The sequence below is a fragment of the Aegilops tauschii genome, chromosome 4 (genome assembly GCF_002575655.3).
Source record: "Aegilops tauschii subsp. strangulata cultivar AL8/78 chromosome 4, Aet v6.0, whole genome shotgun sequence".
In the NCBI taxonomy this organism is placed as follows: Eukaryota; Viridiplantae; Streptophyta; class Magnoliopsida; order Poales; family Poaceae; genus Aegilops; species Aegilops tauschii.
The window spans coordinates 478,750,078-478,768,328 of NC_053038.3; the positions used below are offsets into that span (position 1 = coordinate 478,750,078).

General features: G+C 49.0%; 1 protein-coding gene across 1 annotated transcript; it reads right to left on the reverse strand.

Annotated features, from left to right (window-relative positions):
• Positions 1–14,613: 14,613 nt before the first annotated feature.
• Positions 14,614–15,279, reverse strand: LOC141021981 (uncharacterized). The gene has a single exon (XM_073497851.1). The coding sequence runs from the start codon at positions 15,277–15,279 to the stop codon at positions 14,614–14,616; it is 666 nt and encodes a 221-aa protein (XP_073353952.1).
• Between the last annotated feature and the right edge of the window lie 2,972 nt (positions 15,280–18,251).

Here is an 18,251-nt window from a genome sequence, read left to right on the forward strand (position 1 = left end):
ACGGGAGCACCCCCCGGCCCTCTCGCTCGACCAAAACTCTCGAGGACACCCAGACCCTAGAAAAAACGATGTCGGTCTCCTACCCCCTCCCGCCGCGCCCCTACCCAACAAACTCTCTCGAGGCCACCCAAATTTACCAAGTTAAAAGAGTGTTGTCGTCGAGGCCACCCAAACCCTTGAAGCGTTGTCGAGGCCCAAACCCTTGAAGCGTTGCCGATCGAGGCCACCCCAAACGTTGCCAATAATATATCCATCTGTCATGTTTGAATAATAATTGCCATGTTGTAAATATTTGCAGAAACTATGGACCCCCGAGACGAAGAAACAGAAGCGGTGTTGGGGGACATAATCGCACACGGAAGTGATGCCGTCTTGTTGTTTCTCAACGACACCGATGGTCTGGAAGAACAGTGTGAAGAAGCAGACTACGGTGATTGAACAATGGAGGAGGAAGGACATGATCATGATGGCTCCGGTGACCCAATGCAGGCGCAAGAAGGACACCGTGATGATGGCTTCGGTGACCGAACGGAGTCCTGCCAGGTATATATATTAATTAAGCATGTGCTGACTATAGCTAGCTAATTGATGCATTAATTGTTTTTGGTATGTACACATATACTAATGAACTCTCATCTTTCTTCTTTTTTCTAGCCCTCCGGATCGAGCACAACTTCGGTAAAGAGACGAGGCCTGAAGAAAAAGTTGCGCTCGGATGAATGGTTTGAGATCATAGAAATCGCGCGCGATGGCCAACCGATTGAACCCATCCGGACAAAGGAAGCATTTGCTACTCAGTGCGGGGTTCTTGTTAGGGACAAGATCCCGATCAGCATCCACCAATGGTTTAAGCCGGCTAAAGAAGACCCTGAGGTGTCTTATGTCTCCGATATGCAGAAAGATGATCTTTGGACCGCGCTCAAGGCAAATTTCACCCTACCGCCAGAGGAGGATCCGGAGAAGCCAGTTAAAGAGCAATTGATCAAGTCTCATGCTCTTAAGAAGATGGCAGAACTATTCAGGAGGTGGAAGAATGAGTTAAAAATAATCGACAAAGAAGAGACACCAGAATTCGTCAGCCGATATGAGAAGATCAGAGATCACTGGCCCGCATTTGTGGCCCACAAGACATCGGACAAGAGTAAGAAGATGTCAGTGACAAATAAGAAAAATGCTGCGAAGAAGAAGCTTCACCATCGCACGGGGTCAGGTGGCTACCTCAAAGCCCGGCCGTTGTGGGCCAAGGCTGAGAATGACCTGCTTGATAAAGGGGTCGAACCAGAAACATTGAGGTGGCCAGACCGTTGCCGGACTTGGTTCTTCGGGGTTGGCGGAACCTTGGACCCTGTATCAGGGAAGTGCATTTGGACGGACGAGCAACTGAGAATACCAGCCACGAGGCTTCAGGAGTATAATGATGCAGCCCAGCAAGGGACGTTCGTTCCAAATAGAGAGAACGACGAGCTCACAATGGCCCTCGGGAATCCCGAGCACCCTGGACGGACACGAGGCACGCCAGGCTCCGTTCCATGGAAGGCTGGGTTTCCGGACGCAGGCGGTTACAAATTCCAGGAGAGGAGGAAGAAAGTGGAGCATACCCAACTGCAGGCGCTGCATGCAAGGGTACTAGCGATAGAGGAACGAGAAGCAAATCGCAGCAAACGACCTGCCGAAGCTTCCCCCGAAGCTACCCCGCCATCTCAGCGGAGAAGCAGCGTGGCTTCCACCGAGTAGCTTCAGCAGGAGCCTGTCTTCACGACTCCTGCTAGCTACCCCGTGGATGCTATCACGGAATCTCAACATTGCCACCTTATGATGCAATGGATGAAATTCAAAGTCAAGGCGGCTGTTGGCTCTATTTTACCTACTGAACCTGGCGCGACCTACCACTACCGGCCGATTCCAGAAGGATATGCTAGGGTGATGGTGGATGAAATAATGGACGGATTTGAGGACCTCGAGCTTGACCACCGTACGGGTGAAGGGGAGACTCGGCTGGGTTCTTCTCTGAAGACTCCATGCCTATGGCGGAAGGAGCTCATCAACCTTCCGAACTGGATGCCTCCGCCTTCTCCTCCTCCTCCGGCGAGTCAGGGCACTCCGCCTCCTCCTCCGCCTCCTCCTCTGGCGAGTGATCAGGGCACTCAGCCTCCTTCTCCGGCGCGTGGCGGCACTCCGCCTCCTTCTCCGCCTGCACCGGCGCGCCCGAGCAGCCAGCCTCCTCCTTCTCCGCCTCATCAACAAGGGCGGAAGAGACCCGCCGCCGCCCTGGCTACTTTGGCGCAACGTACTCCTTCTCCTCCGCCTCGTAAGCAAGCACGAAAGAAGACAGCCGCAGCCGCTCCGTCTGCTCCGGCTCCTAGCAGTACAGCCAGAGGCGGGAGGCAATACAGATTCGGTCCTTCTCTAAAGACTCTAGAGAAGTTACCATACGAGAGGACCGAGGAGGAAAACGCGAAGATCGTGCGGACCGAAGTGAAGGACTTCTTTGAAGGGGTGAAAGCAAAGAAACATCTACCTCCGGAGGAGAAGATAGATCCAGTGAAAGCAAAGCGCACTATCAATGCCCTGAGGAAACCACCAAAGTCTCCGCTGAAAACCAACTATGAGCGCATTACTGAAAAGGTATATCTCAAAGCGGAGTGGTCAGGAAGTACTGCCAGTGATCGAAGGTTAGCAGAACGACGAGCTGGGAAACAAATTGCCCAGCTCGGAGAACAAGCGGACCAATCGTGCCGCCCGCTCAAGGTGTCTAGCGATATCGTCGCTAATGATCTGAGGATGGTGCCCGGTTATAGCAATCTTGTAGATTACCTGCCCGACGATGTACATTATGATTTCTTGGAGGTGGACGAACACAAATACCGTTACGGGAAGCCTCTCATCAAAGATGAAAAATCTCTAACAAGGATGATGCGAAGATTCCATGATTGGTACATGAAAACCTGCAGAGAGTCTGGGGGGACGAATACTTTGTATCTGAGAGTTAAAGAGGAGCACGACCTCGTTGGAATTGATGTGTTGTCTGTTCCATTTGAGGAGTTCTTTCAGTTTTTCAATCAAAAGGCCCTCGATAAATTAACGGTCACTTGCTACTATCTGTAAGTACTACTTCTGTCATTAAGTCTCTATATATAGCTCAGCTCTTTCATTGCATGTATTTATAATTATCCTCACTATATTATGCAGATTGAAGATCGTCGAGTGCAGAAAAGCAGAAAAGTATGATATTGGGTTCATTAACCCAAATCTCATAGATGAATTTCAGGTTAAAAAGAGCGCCAAAGATGCCGAGGCCAACTTGCTCAAATCATTGATAATAAATCAAAACAAAGATAAAATACTCTTTCCTTACAACTTCAAGTGAGTGTTACCGTCTTGTGCATATTCGGTTTCCCTTATTACTCAATTGAGGTTATAGTAATGTAATTGATGAGTTATGCATGCGTGCGCAGCTTCCACTATATTCTCCTAGAGATTAAGCTTGAGCAGGGACTAGTAACCGTCTTAGACTCGAGACAAAAAGATCCCGAGACCTATGCGGACATGACTAAAATTCTCAACAAGTAAGTTCAATCGATCATTATGGCACCATATCGGCAACTTTTTGTTCATTTCCTGATATCTCAAGTAATAATTATTTTCTTTGTCTTGCAGGGTTTGGAAAAAGTTCACCGCAGAAGCTCCGGGACTGCCGAAGGAGCTGCGATATACATACCCGAAAGTAAGTACTACTAGCTAGCTAGTTGCGCGCATCTCCCGTTGATTCTAGCTACTTTCATCAATGCCATTTATAATGCTTCATTATCAGTTTGATTGACCTCTATTTCTCGTAAAGTGCTTGTGGCAGGAACAAGGGAATGATTACTGTGGATACTACGTGTGCGAGTTCATCTACAACGAGACTTGCAAAGATAAGCGGGGCTACTCTAGAAGACAATATGAAGTGCGTAAGCAATAATATTCACAATTTCATTTTATTACACCATCATTTATGTTGAGTTTCATTCATATATATGTATTAACCCCCTTCTTCAAATTAGACGTGGCAGATGCGGAATGAACTCCTACCACAAGATCGCATGAAAGCAATTCAAGAGGAATTGGCGGTATTCTTTCTTGACCACGTCATCAATAAAGCCAGAGAATACCATGTTGATGCTGAGTTCATATATAATTAGGGGAGATTATATTGTAAGAGATCTTAATATTGTATATATGTAGCCAGTAGCATCGGATAGATATACGAAAACTTGTTGTTCGCGCAATCTCTTGGAGAAGCAGAGGTCGATATCACTTCTATCGATATGCATGACGAACTTCTGTACTTAATGGTTTCCTTCATTTGCTTACTAGCTAGCGTGTCGAGGGCCTCTCTATACGTATAGTATGTACCATCGACCAAGCACGGAGATAAGAGAGGACACTTCTCTCTATTAATTAATTAGGTACCTAACACAATATATGAAACACCTTAATTAATCATACAAAACCCCCAACCCCCCCCCCCCTTCAGAAAAAAACAAAAACCCTAGCCCCTGAACAACTGACACGTGGATGCCTATTTGTCCCGGTTGGTGCCACCAACCGGGACTAAAGGCCCTCCTACCTGGGCTCGCAGCACCGGCCACGTGGAGGCTCATCTGTCCTGGTTCGTGTAAGAACTGGGACTAAAGGACTAGGGCTTTAGTAACGACCCTTTAGTCCCGGTTCAAAAAAACCGGGACAAATGGGCCTTACGAATCGGGACAATAGGCCCTTTTTTTACTAGTGATTAAAGATGCTGCCCTTTTCTCTGCAGTTGTGATGTCTGTTGCAGCTACATCCGGGTTTCATTTCATGGCTTGCTCATTGTGCCATAACAAATATCTTTAGAACTAGAGAGGATGTGCAACTTCAAATAAACCTTAGGATCAATGACAACCAAATATGAACTCAGGATTCAGTTAGTTCTAGGTCGCAAAAAGTGGAATGTAAGCGTGACATCAGACCTTTGTAGGAGAACAGTAGCAACCAACTGGATTCCAGTTATGCTTGTATTAATACTGTCATTTGTTTTCTTTATATATAAAGTGGGGCGAATGCCTGTTTCGAGATACTGGCATTTGTTTTCATTTCGTTTGTGTCTTAAGAATTCATTCACATAAAACCAGCTTTGTTCCTAATTATATGTTTAGGTGTTTTCGTAGTTTCAGCACACGTCTAAAAACTCTTTGATCCTCATGAAAAAAAAGTAGGGATCTACTCTGTAGAAAGGAACTCGACTTCTGCATTCTAGAACGTTCTGAACGATGGGGCATTTCAATTATTTGATCACCAAATATCCATTTCTAAGAGGATAAACACCGTCCGCGTTCTGAACGGTGCGGCATACACGACCTGCGTCGAATAACATTAGAAAAAACATGTATATTTCGATCAAATTTTACTAGCGGCAACAGTGCAAGGATGGCATTCCGGTTGGACTAGATGTGACGACCTGATGAAGATCAGATCGCACGGGAGGGGAAAGGGGATGAGATGCAGGGAAGAAGGAAGGCAGCTTTACTTGCAGGAGGGGAAAGTTTCAGTGTACAGGTGAGAGAGAAGTGATCACACACAACACGCATGCCTCTCGCGCCCACGCAGGGGCTGGCAGACCACTCGACGGCTAGGGCCCACTGATGACCTGGCCTAGCGATGACTTGTCCCTCTCTTCCCTATTTGCTATTCTAGTCCACCGTGGCACTTGCAGGTGCAGGTGTGACATTTCCCCCTTCATCAGAAGGAGCGTAACCTGGCGCTCCGGCCGCCCCTTGCCAGATCGCTGCTGACAGAAAATGAAGCTCGAGTGTGTCGTAGTCTTCCCATGTCGTGGCTGAAGGCGAAGATGAGGACCAGCGTGTTGGGTCGTAGCATAATTTAAAATTTTCCTACGTTCACCAAGATGCATCTATGGAGTCTACTAGCAACGAGGGGAAAGGAGTGCATCTACATACCCTTGTAGATCGCGAGCGGAAGCGTTCCAATGAACGTGGATGACGGAGTCGTACTCGCCGTGATCCAAATCACCGATGACCGAGTGCCGAACGGACGGCACCTCCGCGTTCAACACACGTACGGTGCAGCGACGTCTCCTCCTTCTTGATCCAGCAAGGGGGAAGGAGAGGTTGATGGAGATCCAGCAGCACGACGGCGTGGTGGTGGATGTAGCGGGTCTCCGGCAGGGCTTCGCCAAGCTTCTGCGAGAGAGAGAGAGAGGTGTTGCAGGGGAGGAGGGAGGCGCCCAAGGCTGTAGGTTGCTGCCCTCCCTCCCCCCCCTTTATATAGGCCCCCTGGGGGGGCGCCGGCCCAGGGAGATGGGATCTCCAAGGGGGGGCGGCGGCCAAAGGGGGGGAAGGGGTGCCTTGCCCCCCAAGGCAAGGGGGAAGCTCCCCCCTAGGGTTCCCAACCCTAGGCGCATGGGGGGAGGCCCAAGGGGGGCGCCCCAGCCCACTAAGGGCTGGTTCCCTTCCACTTTCAGCCCATGGGGCCCTCCGGGATAGGTGGCCCCACCCGGTGGACCCCCGAGACCCTTCCGGTGGTCCCGGTACAATACCGGTAACCCCCGAAACTTTCCCGGTGGCCGAAACTGGACTTCCTATATATAATTCTTCACCTCCGGACCATTCCGGAACCTCTCGTGACGTCCGGGATCTCATCCGGGACTCCGAACAACTTTCGGGTTTCCGCATACATATATCTCTACAACCCTAGCGTCACCGGACCTTAAGTGTGTAGACCCTACGGGTTCGGGAGACATGCAGACATGACCGAGACGCCTTTCCGGTCAATAACCAACAGCGGGATCTGGATACCCATGTTGGCTCCCACATGCTCCACGATGATCTCATCGGATGAACCACGGTGTCGAGGATTCAATCAATCCGTATGCAATTCCCTTTGTCAATCGGTATGTTACTTGCCCGAGATTCGATCGTCGGTATCCCAATACCTTGTTCAATCTCGTTACCGGCAAGTCTCTTTACTCGTACCGCAATGCATGATCCCGTGACTAACGCCTTAGTCACATTGAGCTCATTATGATGATGCATTACCGAGTGGGCCCAGAGATACCTCTCCGTCACACGGAGTGACAAATCCCAGTCTCGATCCGTGCCAACCCAACAGACACTTTCGGAGATACCCGTAATGCACCTTTATAGTCACCCAGTTACGTTGTGACGTTTGGCACACCCAAAGCACTCCTACGGTATCCGGGAGTTGCACGATCTCATGGTCTAAGGAAAAGATACTTGACATTGGAAAAGCTCTAGCAAACGAAACTACACGATCTTTTATGCTATGCTTAGGATTGGGTCTTGTCCATCACATCATTCTCCTAATGATGTGATCCCGTTATCAATGACATCCAATGTCCATAGTCAGGAAACCATGACTATCTGTTGATCAACGAGCTAGTCAACTAGAGGCTTACTAGGGACAGGTTGTGGTCTATGTATTCACACATGTATTACGATTTCCGGACAATACAATTATAGCATGAATAATAGACAATTACCATGAACAAAGAAATATAATAATAACCATTTATTATTGCCTCTAGGGCATATTTCCAACAGTCTCCCACTTGCACTAGAGTCAATAATCTAGTTACATTGTGATGAATCAAACACCCATTGCGTCCTGGTGTTGATCATGTTTTGCCCTAGGGAGAGGTTTAGTCAACGGATCTGCTACATTCAGGTCCGTATGTACTTTACAAATATCTATGTCTCCATTTTGAACACTTTCACGAATGGAGTTGAAGCGACGCTTGATATGCCTGGTCTTCCTGTGAAACCTGGGCTCCTTCGCAAGGGCAATAGCTCCAGTGTTGTCACAGAAGAGAGTCATCGGACCCGACGCATTGGGAATCACCCCTAGGTCGGTAATGAACTCCTTCATCCAGACTGCTTCCTGTGGTGCCTCCGAGGCTGCCATGTACTCCGCTTCACATGTAGATCCCGCCACGACGCTTTGCTTGTTACTGCACCAGCTTACTGCTCCTCCATTGAAAATATACACGTATCCGGTCTGTGACTTCGAGTCATCCAGATCTGTGTCGAAGCTAGCGTCGACGTAACCCTTTACGACGAGCTCTTCGTCACCTCCATAAACAAGAAACATATCCTTAGTCCTCTTCAGGTACTTCAGGATATTCTTAACCGCTGTCCAGTGTTCCATGCCGGGATTACTTTGGTATCTTCCTACCAAACTTACGGCAAGGTTTACATCAGGTCTGGTACACAGCATGGCATACATAATAGACCCTATGGCCGAGGCATAGGGGATGACACTCATCTTTTCTATATCTTCTGCCGTGGTCGGGCATTGAGCCGTGCTCAATTGCACACCTTGCAATACAGGCAAGAACCCCTTCTTGGACTGATCCATACTGAACTTCTTCAATATCTTGTCAAGGTATGTACTCTGTGAAAGACCAATGAGGCGTCTTGATCTATCTCTATAGATCTTGATGCCTAATATATAAGCAGCTTCTCCAAGGTCCTTCATTGAAAAACACTTATTCAAATAGGCCTTTATACTTTCCAAGAATTCTATATCATTTCCCATCAATAGTATGTCATCCACATATAATATGAGAAATGCTACAGAGCTCCCACTCACTTTCTTGTAAACACAGGCTTCTCCATAAGTCTGTGTAAACCCAAACGCTTTGATCATCTCATCAAAGCGAATGTTCCAACTCCGAGATGCTTGCACCAGCCCATAGATTGAGCGCTGGAGCTTGCACACTTTGTTAGCATTCTTAGGATCGACAAAACCTTCCGGCTGCATCATATACAACTCTTCCTTAAGGAAGCCGTTAAGGAATGCCGTTTTGACGTCCATCTGCCATATCTCATAATCATAGTATGCGGCAATTGCTAACATGATTCGGACGGACTTCAGCTTCGCTACGGGTGAGAAAGTCTCATCGTAGTCAACCCCTTGAACTTGTCGATAACCCTTAGCGACAAGTCGAGCTTTGTAGATGGTCACATTACCATCCGCGTCCGTCTTCTTCTTAAAGATCCATTTGTTTTCTATGGCTCGCCGCTCATCGGGCAAGTCAGTCAAAGTCCATACTTTGTTTTCATACATGGATTCTCTCTCAGATTTCATGGCTTCTAGCCATTTGTCGGAATCCGGGCCCGCCATCGCTTCTTCATAGTCCGAAGGTTCACCGTTGTCTAACAACATGATTTCCAGGACAGGGTTGCCGTACCACTCTGGTGCGGAACGTGTCCTTGTGGACCTACGAAGTTCAGTAACTTGATCCAAAGCTTCATGATCATCATCATTAACTTCCTCCCCCGTCGGTGTAGGCACCACAGGAACATTTTCCCGCGCTGCGCTACTTTCCGGTTCGGAAGGGGTGACTATCACCTCATCAAGTTCCACTTTCCTCCCACTCAATTCCTTCGAGAGAAACTCCTTCTCCAGAAAGGACCCATTCTTGGCAACGAAGATCTTGCCTTCGGATCTGAGGTAGAAGGTATACCCAATAGTTTCCTTAGGGTATCCTATGAAGACGCATTTTTCCGATTTGGGTTCGAGCTTTTCAGGTTGAAGTTTCTTGACATAAGCATCGCATCCCCAAACTTTTAGAAACGACAGCTTAGGTTTCTTCCCAAACCATAATTCATACGGTGTCGTCTCAACAGATTTCGACGGAGCCCTATTTAAAGTGAATGCGGCAGTCTCTAAAGCATAACCCCAAAATGAGAGCGGTAAATCGGTAAGAGACATCATAGATCGCACCATATCCAATAGAGTGCGATTACGACGTTCGGACACACCATTTCTCTGAGGTGTTCCAGGCGGCGTGAGTTGTGAAACTATTCCACATTTCCTTAAGTGTGCACCAAACTCGTGACTTAAATATTCTCCACCACGATCTGATCGTAGGAATTTTATTCTCCTGTCACGTTGATTCTCAACCTCACTCTGAAATTCTTTGAACTTTTCAAAGGTTTCAGACTTGTGTTTCATCAGGTAGACATACCCATATCTACTTAAATCATCAGTGAGAACATAACGATATCCTCCGCGAGCCTCAACACTCATTGGACCACACACATCGGTATGTATGATTTCCAATAAGTTGGTTGCTCGCTCCATTGTTCCGGAGAACGGAGTGTTGGTCATCTTACCCATGAGGCATGGTTCGCACGTGTCAAATGATTCATAATCAAGAGACTCCAAAAGTCCATCTGCATGGAGCTTCTTCATGCGCTTGACACCAATGTGACCAAGGCGGCAGTGCCACAAGTATGTGGGACTATCGTTATCAACTTTACATCTTTTGGTATTCACACTATGAACATGTGTAACATCACGTTCGAGATTCATCAAAAATAAACCATTGACCAGCGGGGCATGACCATAAAACATATCTCTCAAATAAATAGAACAACCATTATTCTCGGATTTAAATGAGTAGCCATCTCGAATTAAACGAGATCCAGACACAATGTTCATGCTCAAAGCTGGCACTAAATAACAATTATTGAGGTTTAAAACTAATCCCGTGGGTAGATGCAGAGGTAGCGTGCCGACGGCGATCACATCGACCTTGGAACCATTCCCGACGCGCATCGTCACCTCGTCCTTTGCCAGTCTCCGTTTATTCCGTAGTTCCTGCTTTGAGTTACAAATATGAGCAACCGCACCGGTATCAAATACCCAGGAGCTACTACGAGTACTGGTAAGGTACACATCAATTACTTGTATATCACATATACCTTGGGTGTTGCCGGCCTTCTTCTTGTCCGCTAAATATTTGGGGCAGTTCCGCTTCCAGTGACCACTTCCCTTGCAATAAAAGCACTCAGTCCCGGGCTTGGGTCCATTCTTTGACTTCTTCCCAGTAACTGGTTTACCGGGCGCGGTAACTCCCTTGCCGTCCTTCTTGAAGTTCTTCTTACCCTTGCCCTTCTTGAACTTGGTGGTTTTATTCACCATCAACACTTGATGTTCTTTTCTGATCTCCCCTTCCGCTGATTTCAGCATTGAATATACCTCGGGAATGGTCTTTTCCATCCCCTGCATATTGTAGTTCATCACAAAGCTCTTGTAGCTTGGTGGAAGCGACTGGAGGATTCTGTCAATGACCGCGTCATCCGGGAGATTAACTCCTAGCTGAGACAAGCGGTTGTGCAACCCAGACATTCTGAGTATGTGCTCACTAACAGAACTGTTCTCCTCCATTTTACAGCTGAAGAACTTGTCGGAGACATCATATCTCTCGACCCGGGCATGAGCTTGAAAAACCAGTTTCAGCTCCTCGAACATCTCATATGCTCCATGTTTCTCAAAACGCTTTTGGAGACCCGGCTCTAAGCTGTAAAGCATGCCGCACTGAACGAGGGAGTAATCATCAGCACGTGATTGCCAAGCGTTCATAACGTCTTGGTTCTGTGGGATTGGTGCATCACCTAGCGGTGCTTCTAAGACATAATCTTTCTTGGCTACTATAAGGATGAGCCTCAGGTTCCGGACCCAGTCCGTATAGTTGCTGCCATCATCTTTCAGCTTGGTTTTCTCTAGGAACGCGTTGAAATTGAGGACAACGTTGGCCATTTGATCTAGAAGACATAGTGTAAAGATTTTAGACTAAGTTCATGATAATTGAGTTCATCTAATCAAATTATTTAATGAACTCCCACTCAGATAGACATCCCTCTCGTCATCTAAGTGAAACATGATCCGAGTTTAACTAGGCCGTGCCCGATCATCACGTGAGACGGACTAGTCAAGATCGGTGAACATCTCCATGTTGATCGTATCTTCTATACGACTCATGCTCGACCTTTCGGTCCTCCGTGTTCCGAGGCCATGTCTGTACATGCTAGGCTCGTCAAGTCAACCTAAGTGTATTGCGTGTGTTCCGAGGCCATGTCTGTACATGCTAGGCTCGTCAACACCTGTTGTATTCGAACGTTAGAATCTATCACACCCGATCATCACGTGGTGCTTCGAAACAACGAACCTTCGCAACGGTGCACAGTTAGGGTGAACACTTTCTTGAAATTATCATAAGGGATCATCCTACTTGCTACCGTCGTTCTAAGCAAATAAGATGCAAAAACATGATAAACATCACATGCAATCAAATAGTGACATGATATGGCCAATATCATTTTGCTCCTTTGATCTCCATCTTCGGGGCACCATGCATCTTTGTCACCGGCTTGACACCATGATCTCCATCATCATGATCTCCATCATTGTGTCTTCATGAAGTCGTCACGCCAACGATTACTTCTACTTCTATGGCTAACGCGTTTAGCAACAAAGTAAAGTAATTTACATGGCGTTATTCAATGACACGCAGGTCATGCAGAATAATAAAGACAACTCCTATGGCTCCTGCCGGTTGTCATACTCATCGACATGCAAGTCGTGATTCCTATTACAAGAATATGATCAATCTCATACATCACATATATCATTCATCACATCTTCTGGCCATATCACATCACATAGCACTTGCTGCAAAAACAAGTTAGACGTCCTCTAATTGTTGTTGCAAGTTTTTTTTACGTGGTTTGTAGGTTTCTAGCAAGAACGTTTCTTACCTACGTATGACCACAACGTGATTTGCCAATTTCTATTTACCCTTCATAAGGACCCTTTTCATCGAATCCGTTCCGACTAAAGTAGGAGAAACAGACACCCGCTAGCCACCTTATGCATCTAGTGCATGTCAGTCGGTGGAACCTGTCTCATGTAAGTGTACGTGTAAGGTCGGTCCGGGCCGCTTCATCCTACAATGCCGCCGAAACAAGAAAATACTAGTAGCGGCAAGAAAAATTGGCAAACTCAACGCCCATAACTGCTTTGTGTTCTACTCGTGCATAGTAACTACGCATAAACCTGGCTCATGATGCCACTGTTGGGAATCGTAGCATAATTTAAAATTTTCCTACGTTCACCAAGATGCATCTATGGAGTCTACTAGCAACGAGGGGAAAGGAGTGCATCTACATACCCTTGTAGATCGCGAGCGGAAGCGTTCCAATGAACGTGGATGACGGAGTCGTACTCGCCGTGATCCAAATCACCGATGACCGAGTGCCGAACGGACGGCACCTCCGCGTTCAACACACGTACGGTGCAGCGACGTCTCCTCCTTCTTGATCCAGCAAGGGGGAAGGAGAGGTTGATGGAGATCCAGCAGCACGACGGCGTGGTGGTGGATGTAGCGGGTCTCCGGCAGGGCTTCGCCAAGCTTCTGCGAGAGAGAGAGAGGTGTTGCAGGGGAGGAGGGAGGCGCCCAAGGCTGTAGGTTGCTGCCCTCCCTCCCCCCCTTTATATAGGCCCCCTGGGGGGCGGCCCAGGGAGATGGGATCTCCAAGGGGGGCGGCGGCCAAAGGGGGGGAAGGGGTGCCTTGCCCCCCAAGGCAAGGGGGAAGCTCCCCCCTAGGGTTCCCAACCCTAGGCGCATGTGGGGAGGCCCAAGGGGGGCGCCCCAGCCCACTAAGGGCTGGTTCCCTTCCACTTTCAGCCCATGGGGCCCTCCGGGATAGGTGGCCCCACCCGGTGGACCCCCGGGACCCTTCCGGTGGTCCCGGTACAATACCGGTAACCCCCGAAACTTTCCCGGTGGCCGAAACTGGACTTCCTATATATAATTCTTCACCTCCGGACCATTCCGGAACCTCTCGTGATGTCCGGGATCTCATCCGGGACTCCGAACAACTTTCGGGTTTCCGCATACATATATCTCTACAACCCTAGCGTCACCGGACCTTAAGTGTGTAGACCCTACGGGTTCGGGAGACATGCAGACATGACCGAGACGCCTCTCCGGTCAATAACCAACAGCAGGATCTGGATACCCATGTTGGCTCCCACATGCTCCATGATGATCTCATCGGATGAACCACGGTGTCGAGGATTCAATCAATCCATATGCAATTCCCTTTGTCAATCGGTATGTTACTTGCCCGAGATTTGATCGTCGGTATCCCAATACCTTGTTCAATCTCGTTACCGGCAAGTCTCTTTACTCGTACCGCAATGCATGATCCCGTGACTAACGCCTTAGTCACATTGAGCTCATTATGATGATGCATTACCGAGTGGGCACAGAGATACCTCTCCGTCACACGGAGTGACAAATCCCAGTCTCGATCCGTGCCAACCCAACAGACACTTTCGGAGATACCTGTAATGCACCTTTATAGTCACCCAGTTACGTTGTGACGTTTGGCACACCCAAAGCACTCCTACGGTATCCGGGAGTTGCACGATCTCATGGTCTAAGGAAAAGATACTTGACATTGGAAAAGCTCTAGCAAACGAAACTACACGATCTTTTATGCTATGCTTAGGATTGGGTCTTGTCCATCACATCATTCTCCTAATGATGTGATCCCGTTATCAATGACATCCAATGTCCATAGTCAGGAAACCATGACTATCTGTTGATCAACGAGCTAGTCAATTAGAGGCTTACTAGGGACAGGTTGTGGTCTATGTATTCACACATGTATTACGATTTCCGGACAATACAAATATAGCATGAATAATAGACAATTACCATGAACAAAGAAATATAATAATAACCATTTATTATTGCCTCTAAGGCATATTTCCAACACAGCGCACTTGAAGTTGCACAAGAGCCGCGTTGCCTCGCTTGGCCATGCATCTGTCGAGGATCTCCACTGGCGCCATCTCGACCATGGACAGGTCCGGTGGCTTGGGCAGCTCTGTGAAGACCGGCGTGTAGTTTGGTGTGTACGGCTTCAGCTGGGAGACGTGGAAGACATTGTGGATGCGGCTGTATGGCGGCAGAATCAGCCTGTAGGCGAGCATTCCGATCTTGGCGTCCACCTTGAATGGCCCGAAGAACTGGTAAGCCAGCTTGGCGCAGGGTCGATTGACGATGGAGGACTGTGCGTATGGTTGCAGTTTCAGCAGCACTTCCTCGCCGACCTGGAAGCTTCGCTCCGTGCGATGGCGGTCCGCCTTCTTCTTGAAACGGTGTTGAGCTCGCAGTAGCTGCTCGCGGAGGCGGGCGGTGTGCGCACCCCAGTCCCACTGCTCGTTGTCGAGGACCGGCGTCGTCTTGTCGTCCCAGATCGCTGTGGCACCCAAGTTGGGCTCTGTGCCGTACAATTCTTTGAACAGGGTGCAGTTGATGGATGCGTGAAAGGAGGAGTTGTACCAGAACTCGGCGGTCGGAAGCCACCGGCGCCAGTGATGGGGGTCGTCATGGATCGCGTAGCGCAGGTACATCTCCATGCATTGGTTGACCCGCTCGCTCTGTCCGTCAGTCTGGGGCTGGTAGGCCGTTGTGACGCCCCCGATTTGACCGTACACTAATCATGCACGCAAATGTGTACGATCAAGAGCAGGGACTCATGGGAAGATATCACAACACAACTCTAAAACATAAATAAGTCATACAAGCATCATAATACAAGCCAGGGGCCTCGAGGGCTCGAATACAAGTGCTCGATCATAGACGAGTCAGCGGAAGCAACAATATCTGAGTACAGACATAAGTTAAACAAGTTTGCCTTAAGAAGGCTAGCACAAAAGTAGCAACGATCGAAAAGGCAAGGCCTCCTGCCTGGGACCTCCTAACTACTCCTCGAAGCCGAACTCCATGTAGAATCATCCTCGGGATCTCTAGCTCCTGGACTCCAGCATCTGGTTGCGACAACCAGGTATAGAAAGGGGAAAAGAGGGAGAAAAGCAACCGTGAGTATTCATCCAAAGTACTCGCAAGCAAGGAGCTACACTACATATGCATGGGTATATGTGTAAAGGGCCATATCAGTGGACTGAACTGCAGAATGCCAGAATAAGAGGGGGGTAGCTAATCCTGTCGAAGACTACGCTTCTGACCACCTCCATCTTTCAGCATGTAGAAGAGAGTAGATGGTAAGTTCACCAAGTAGCATCGTATAGCATAATCCTACCCGGCGATCCCCTCCTCGTCGCCCTGTTAGAGAGCGGTCACCGGGTTATATTTGGCACTTGGAAGGGTGTGTTTTATTTAGTATCCAGTTCTAGTTGTCATAAGGTCAAGGTACAACTCCGGGTCGTCCTTTTACTGAGGGACACGACTATTCGAATAGATAAACTTCCCTGGAGGGGTGCACCACATAACCCAACACGCTCGATCCCATTTGGCCGGACACACTTTCCTGGGTCATGCCCGGCCTCGTAAGATCAACACGTCGCAGCCCCACCTAGGCTCAACAGAGAGGTCAGCACGCCGGTCTAAATCCTATGCGTGCAGGGGTCTGGGACCATCGCCCATTGCACACCTGCACGTTGCGAGGGCGGCCGGAAGCAGACCTAGCCTAGCAGGTGTTCCAGTCCAATCCGGCGCGCGCCGCTCCGTCGCTGACGTCAAAAAGAGCTTCGGCTGATACCACGACGTCGAGTGCCCATAACTGTTCCCGCGTAGCTGGTTAGTGCGTATAGACCAAATGGCCAGACTCAGATCAAATACCAAGATCTTGTTAAGCGTGTTAAGTATTCGTGAACGCCGACCAGGGCCAGGCCCACCTCTCTCCTAGGTGGTCTCAACCTGCCCTGTCGCTCCGCCACAAAGTAACAGTCGGGGGCCGTCAGGAACCCAGGCCCACCTCTACCGGGATGGAACCACCTGTCGTTTCAGCCCCCTCATCAGAATCACTTGCGAGTACTCAACGAGCCGACCCGACTTTAGTCACCACATGTGTCATGTATATAAAGTATATAGTATATACCCGTGATCACCTCCCTAGTGATCACGGCCCGATAGTATAGCATGGCAGATGGACAAGAGTGTAGGGCCACTGATGGAACACTAGCATCCTATACTAAGCAGTAGGATAGCAGGTAAGGGTAACAACTGTAGCAACAATGACAGGCTATGCAACAGAATAGGATTAACCGAAATCAGTAACATGCTACACTACTCTAATGCAAGCAGTATAGAGAAGAATAGGCGATATCTTGTGATCAAGGGGGGGGGCTTGCCTGGAAGCTCTGTTGTACCGGGAGAAGGGTCGTCGGTGACGTAGTCGTACTCGGTGGCATCAGCGCTGGTCTCGGGGTCTACCGGAGAAGAAGAGGGGGAAGAAACAATAAATATAATGCAAACATAAGCATGACGGTGCATGACAAGACAAGGTGCGGTGCTAGGTGTGCCCTAACGCGGTAGAAGGTGATACAGACGAAGGGGGGAAACATCCGGGAATGTATTCCCGGTGTTTCGCGTTTTCGGACAGATTAACCGGAGGGGGATTGTTGCACGTTTGCTATGCTAGGGATATGTGGTGGACGAACGGGCTGCGTATCCAGATCGTCTCGTCGTTCTGAGCAACTTTCATGTACAAAGTTTTTCCATCCGAGTTACGGATTATTTTATATTAATTTTTAAAGTTTTAAATCATTTTCTAGAATTAACAGATTATTTTAATTCGGAATTGCATTTATGACGTCAGCATGACATCAGCAGTCAACTCTGACCATTGACTGGTCAAACTGACACGTGGGTCCTACTGGTCATAGACTCGAGTTAGCTAACCCGGGTTAATTAGTTTAACTAATTGATTAGGTTAACTAATCTTAATTAGTTTGGTTAAACAGTTAATCAACTTAATTAATTCACTAATTAATTGATTAATTAATTATTAATTTTACTAATTTTTTTCATTTTCGTTTTTTTAGCGTTCTGGGCAGTGGGCCCCGTTTGGCAGTGGCCCAGAGGCCATAGCGGGCACGGGCACAGCCCGAACGGGCGCTAGCCCGCGGGGGCGCACTCGACTGGGCAACAAGGGGCGGCTGGCGGGCGCGGGCGCCAGCGCGCCGGCGTTGAGCTCCGGCGGCTGCGACCGGGCGGAGCATGGGGAGGGCCGCGGTTACCGACATGGAGCAGGGCGGCCGGAGGCGAGGCGCGGGGCGCGACGATGGCACACGGCGCGTGGCTGCGGGCGCGGCCATCGGGGCTGCACGGCGCCGAGCGCAGCGGTGGAGCGAGTGAGCCACTGGCGCAGGGGGGACGAGGCGTGCGCGCATCGGGCGTGGTCAGGGTTGAGCTAGCGGCGCACGAGCGGGAGCGCGGTGACAGTAGGGAGGGAAGATGGGGTCGGACGGGGAGGTCCTCACCGGCCCTGTAGAGGTGCATGGGTGTGCTCGGGGAGGGCCAAAGCTGCGGGGCGATGGCGAATCGGCGTCGGGGCGGCGAGCACGACGCGGACGAGGTGGCGCGGGTC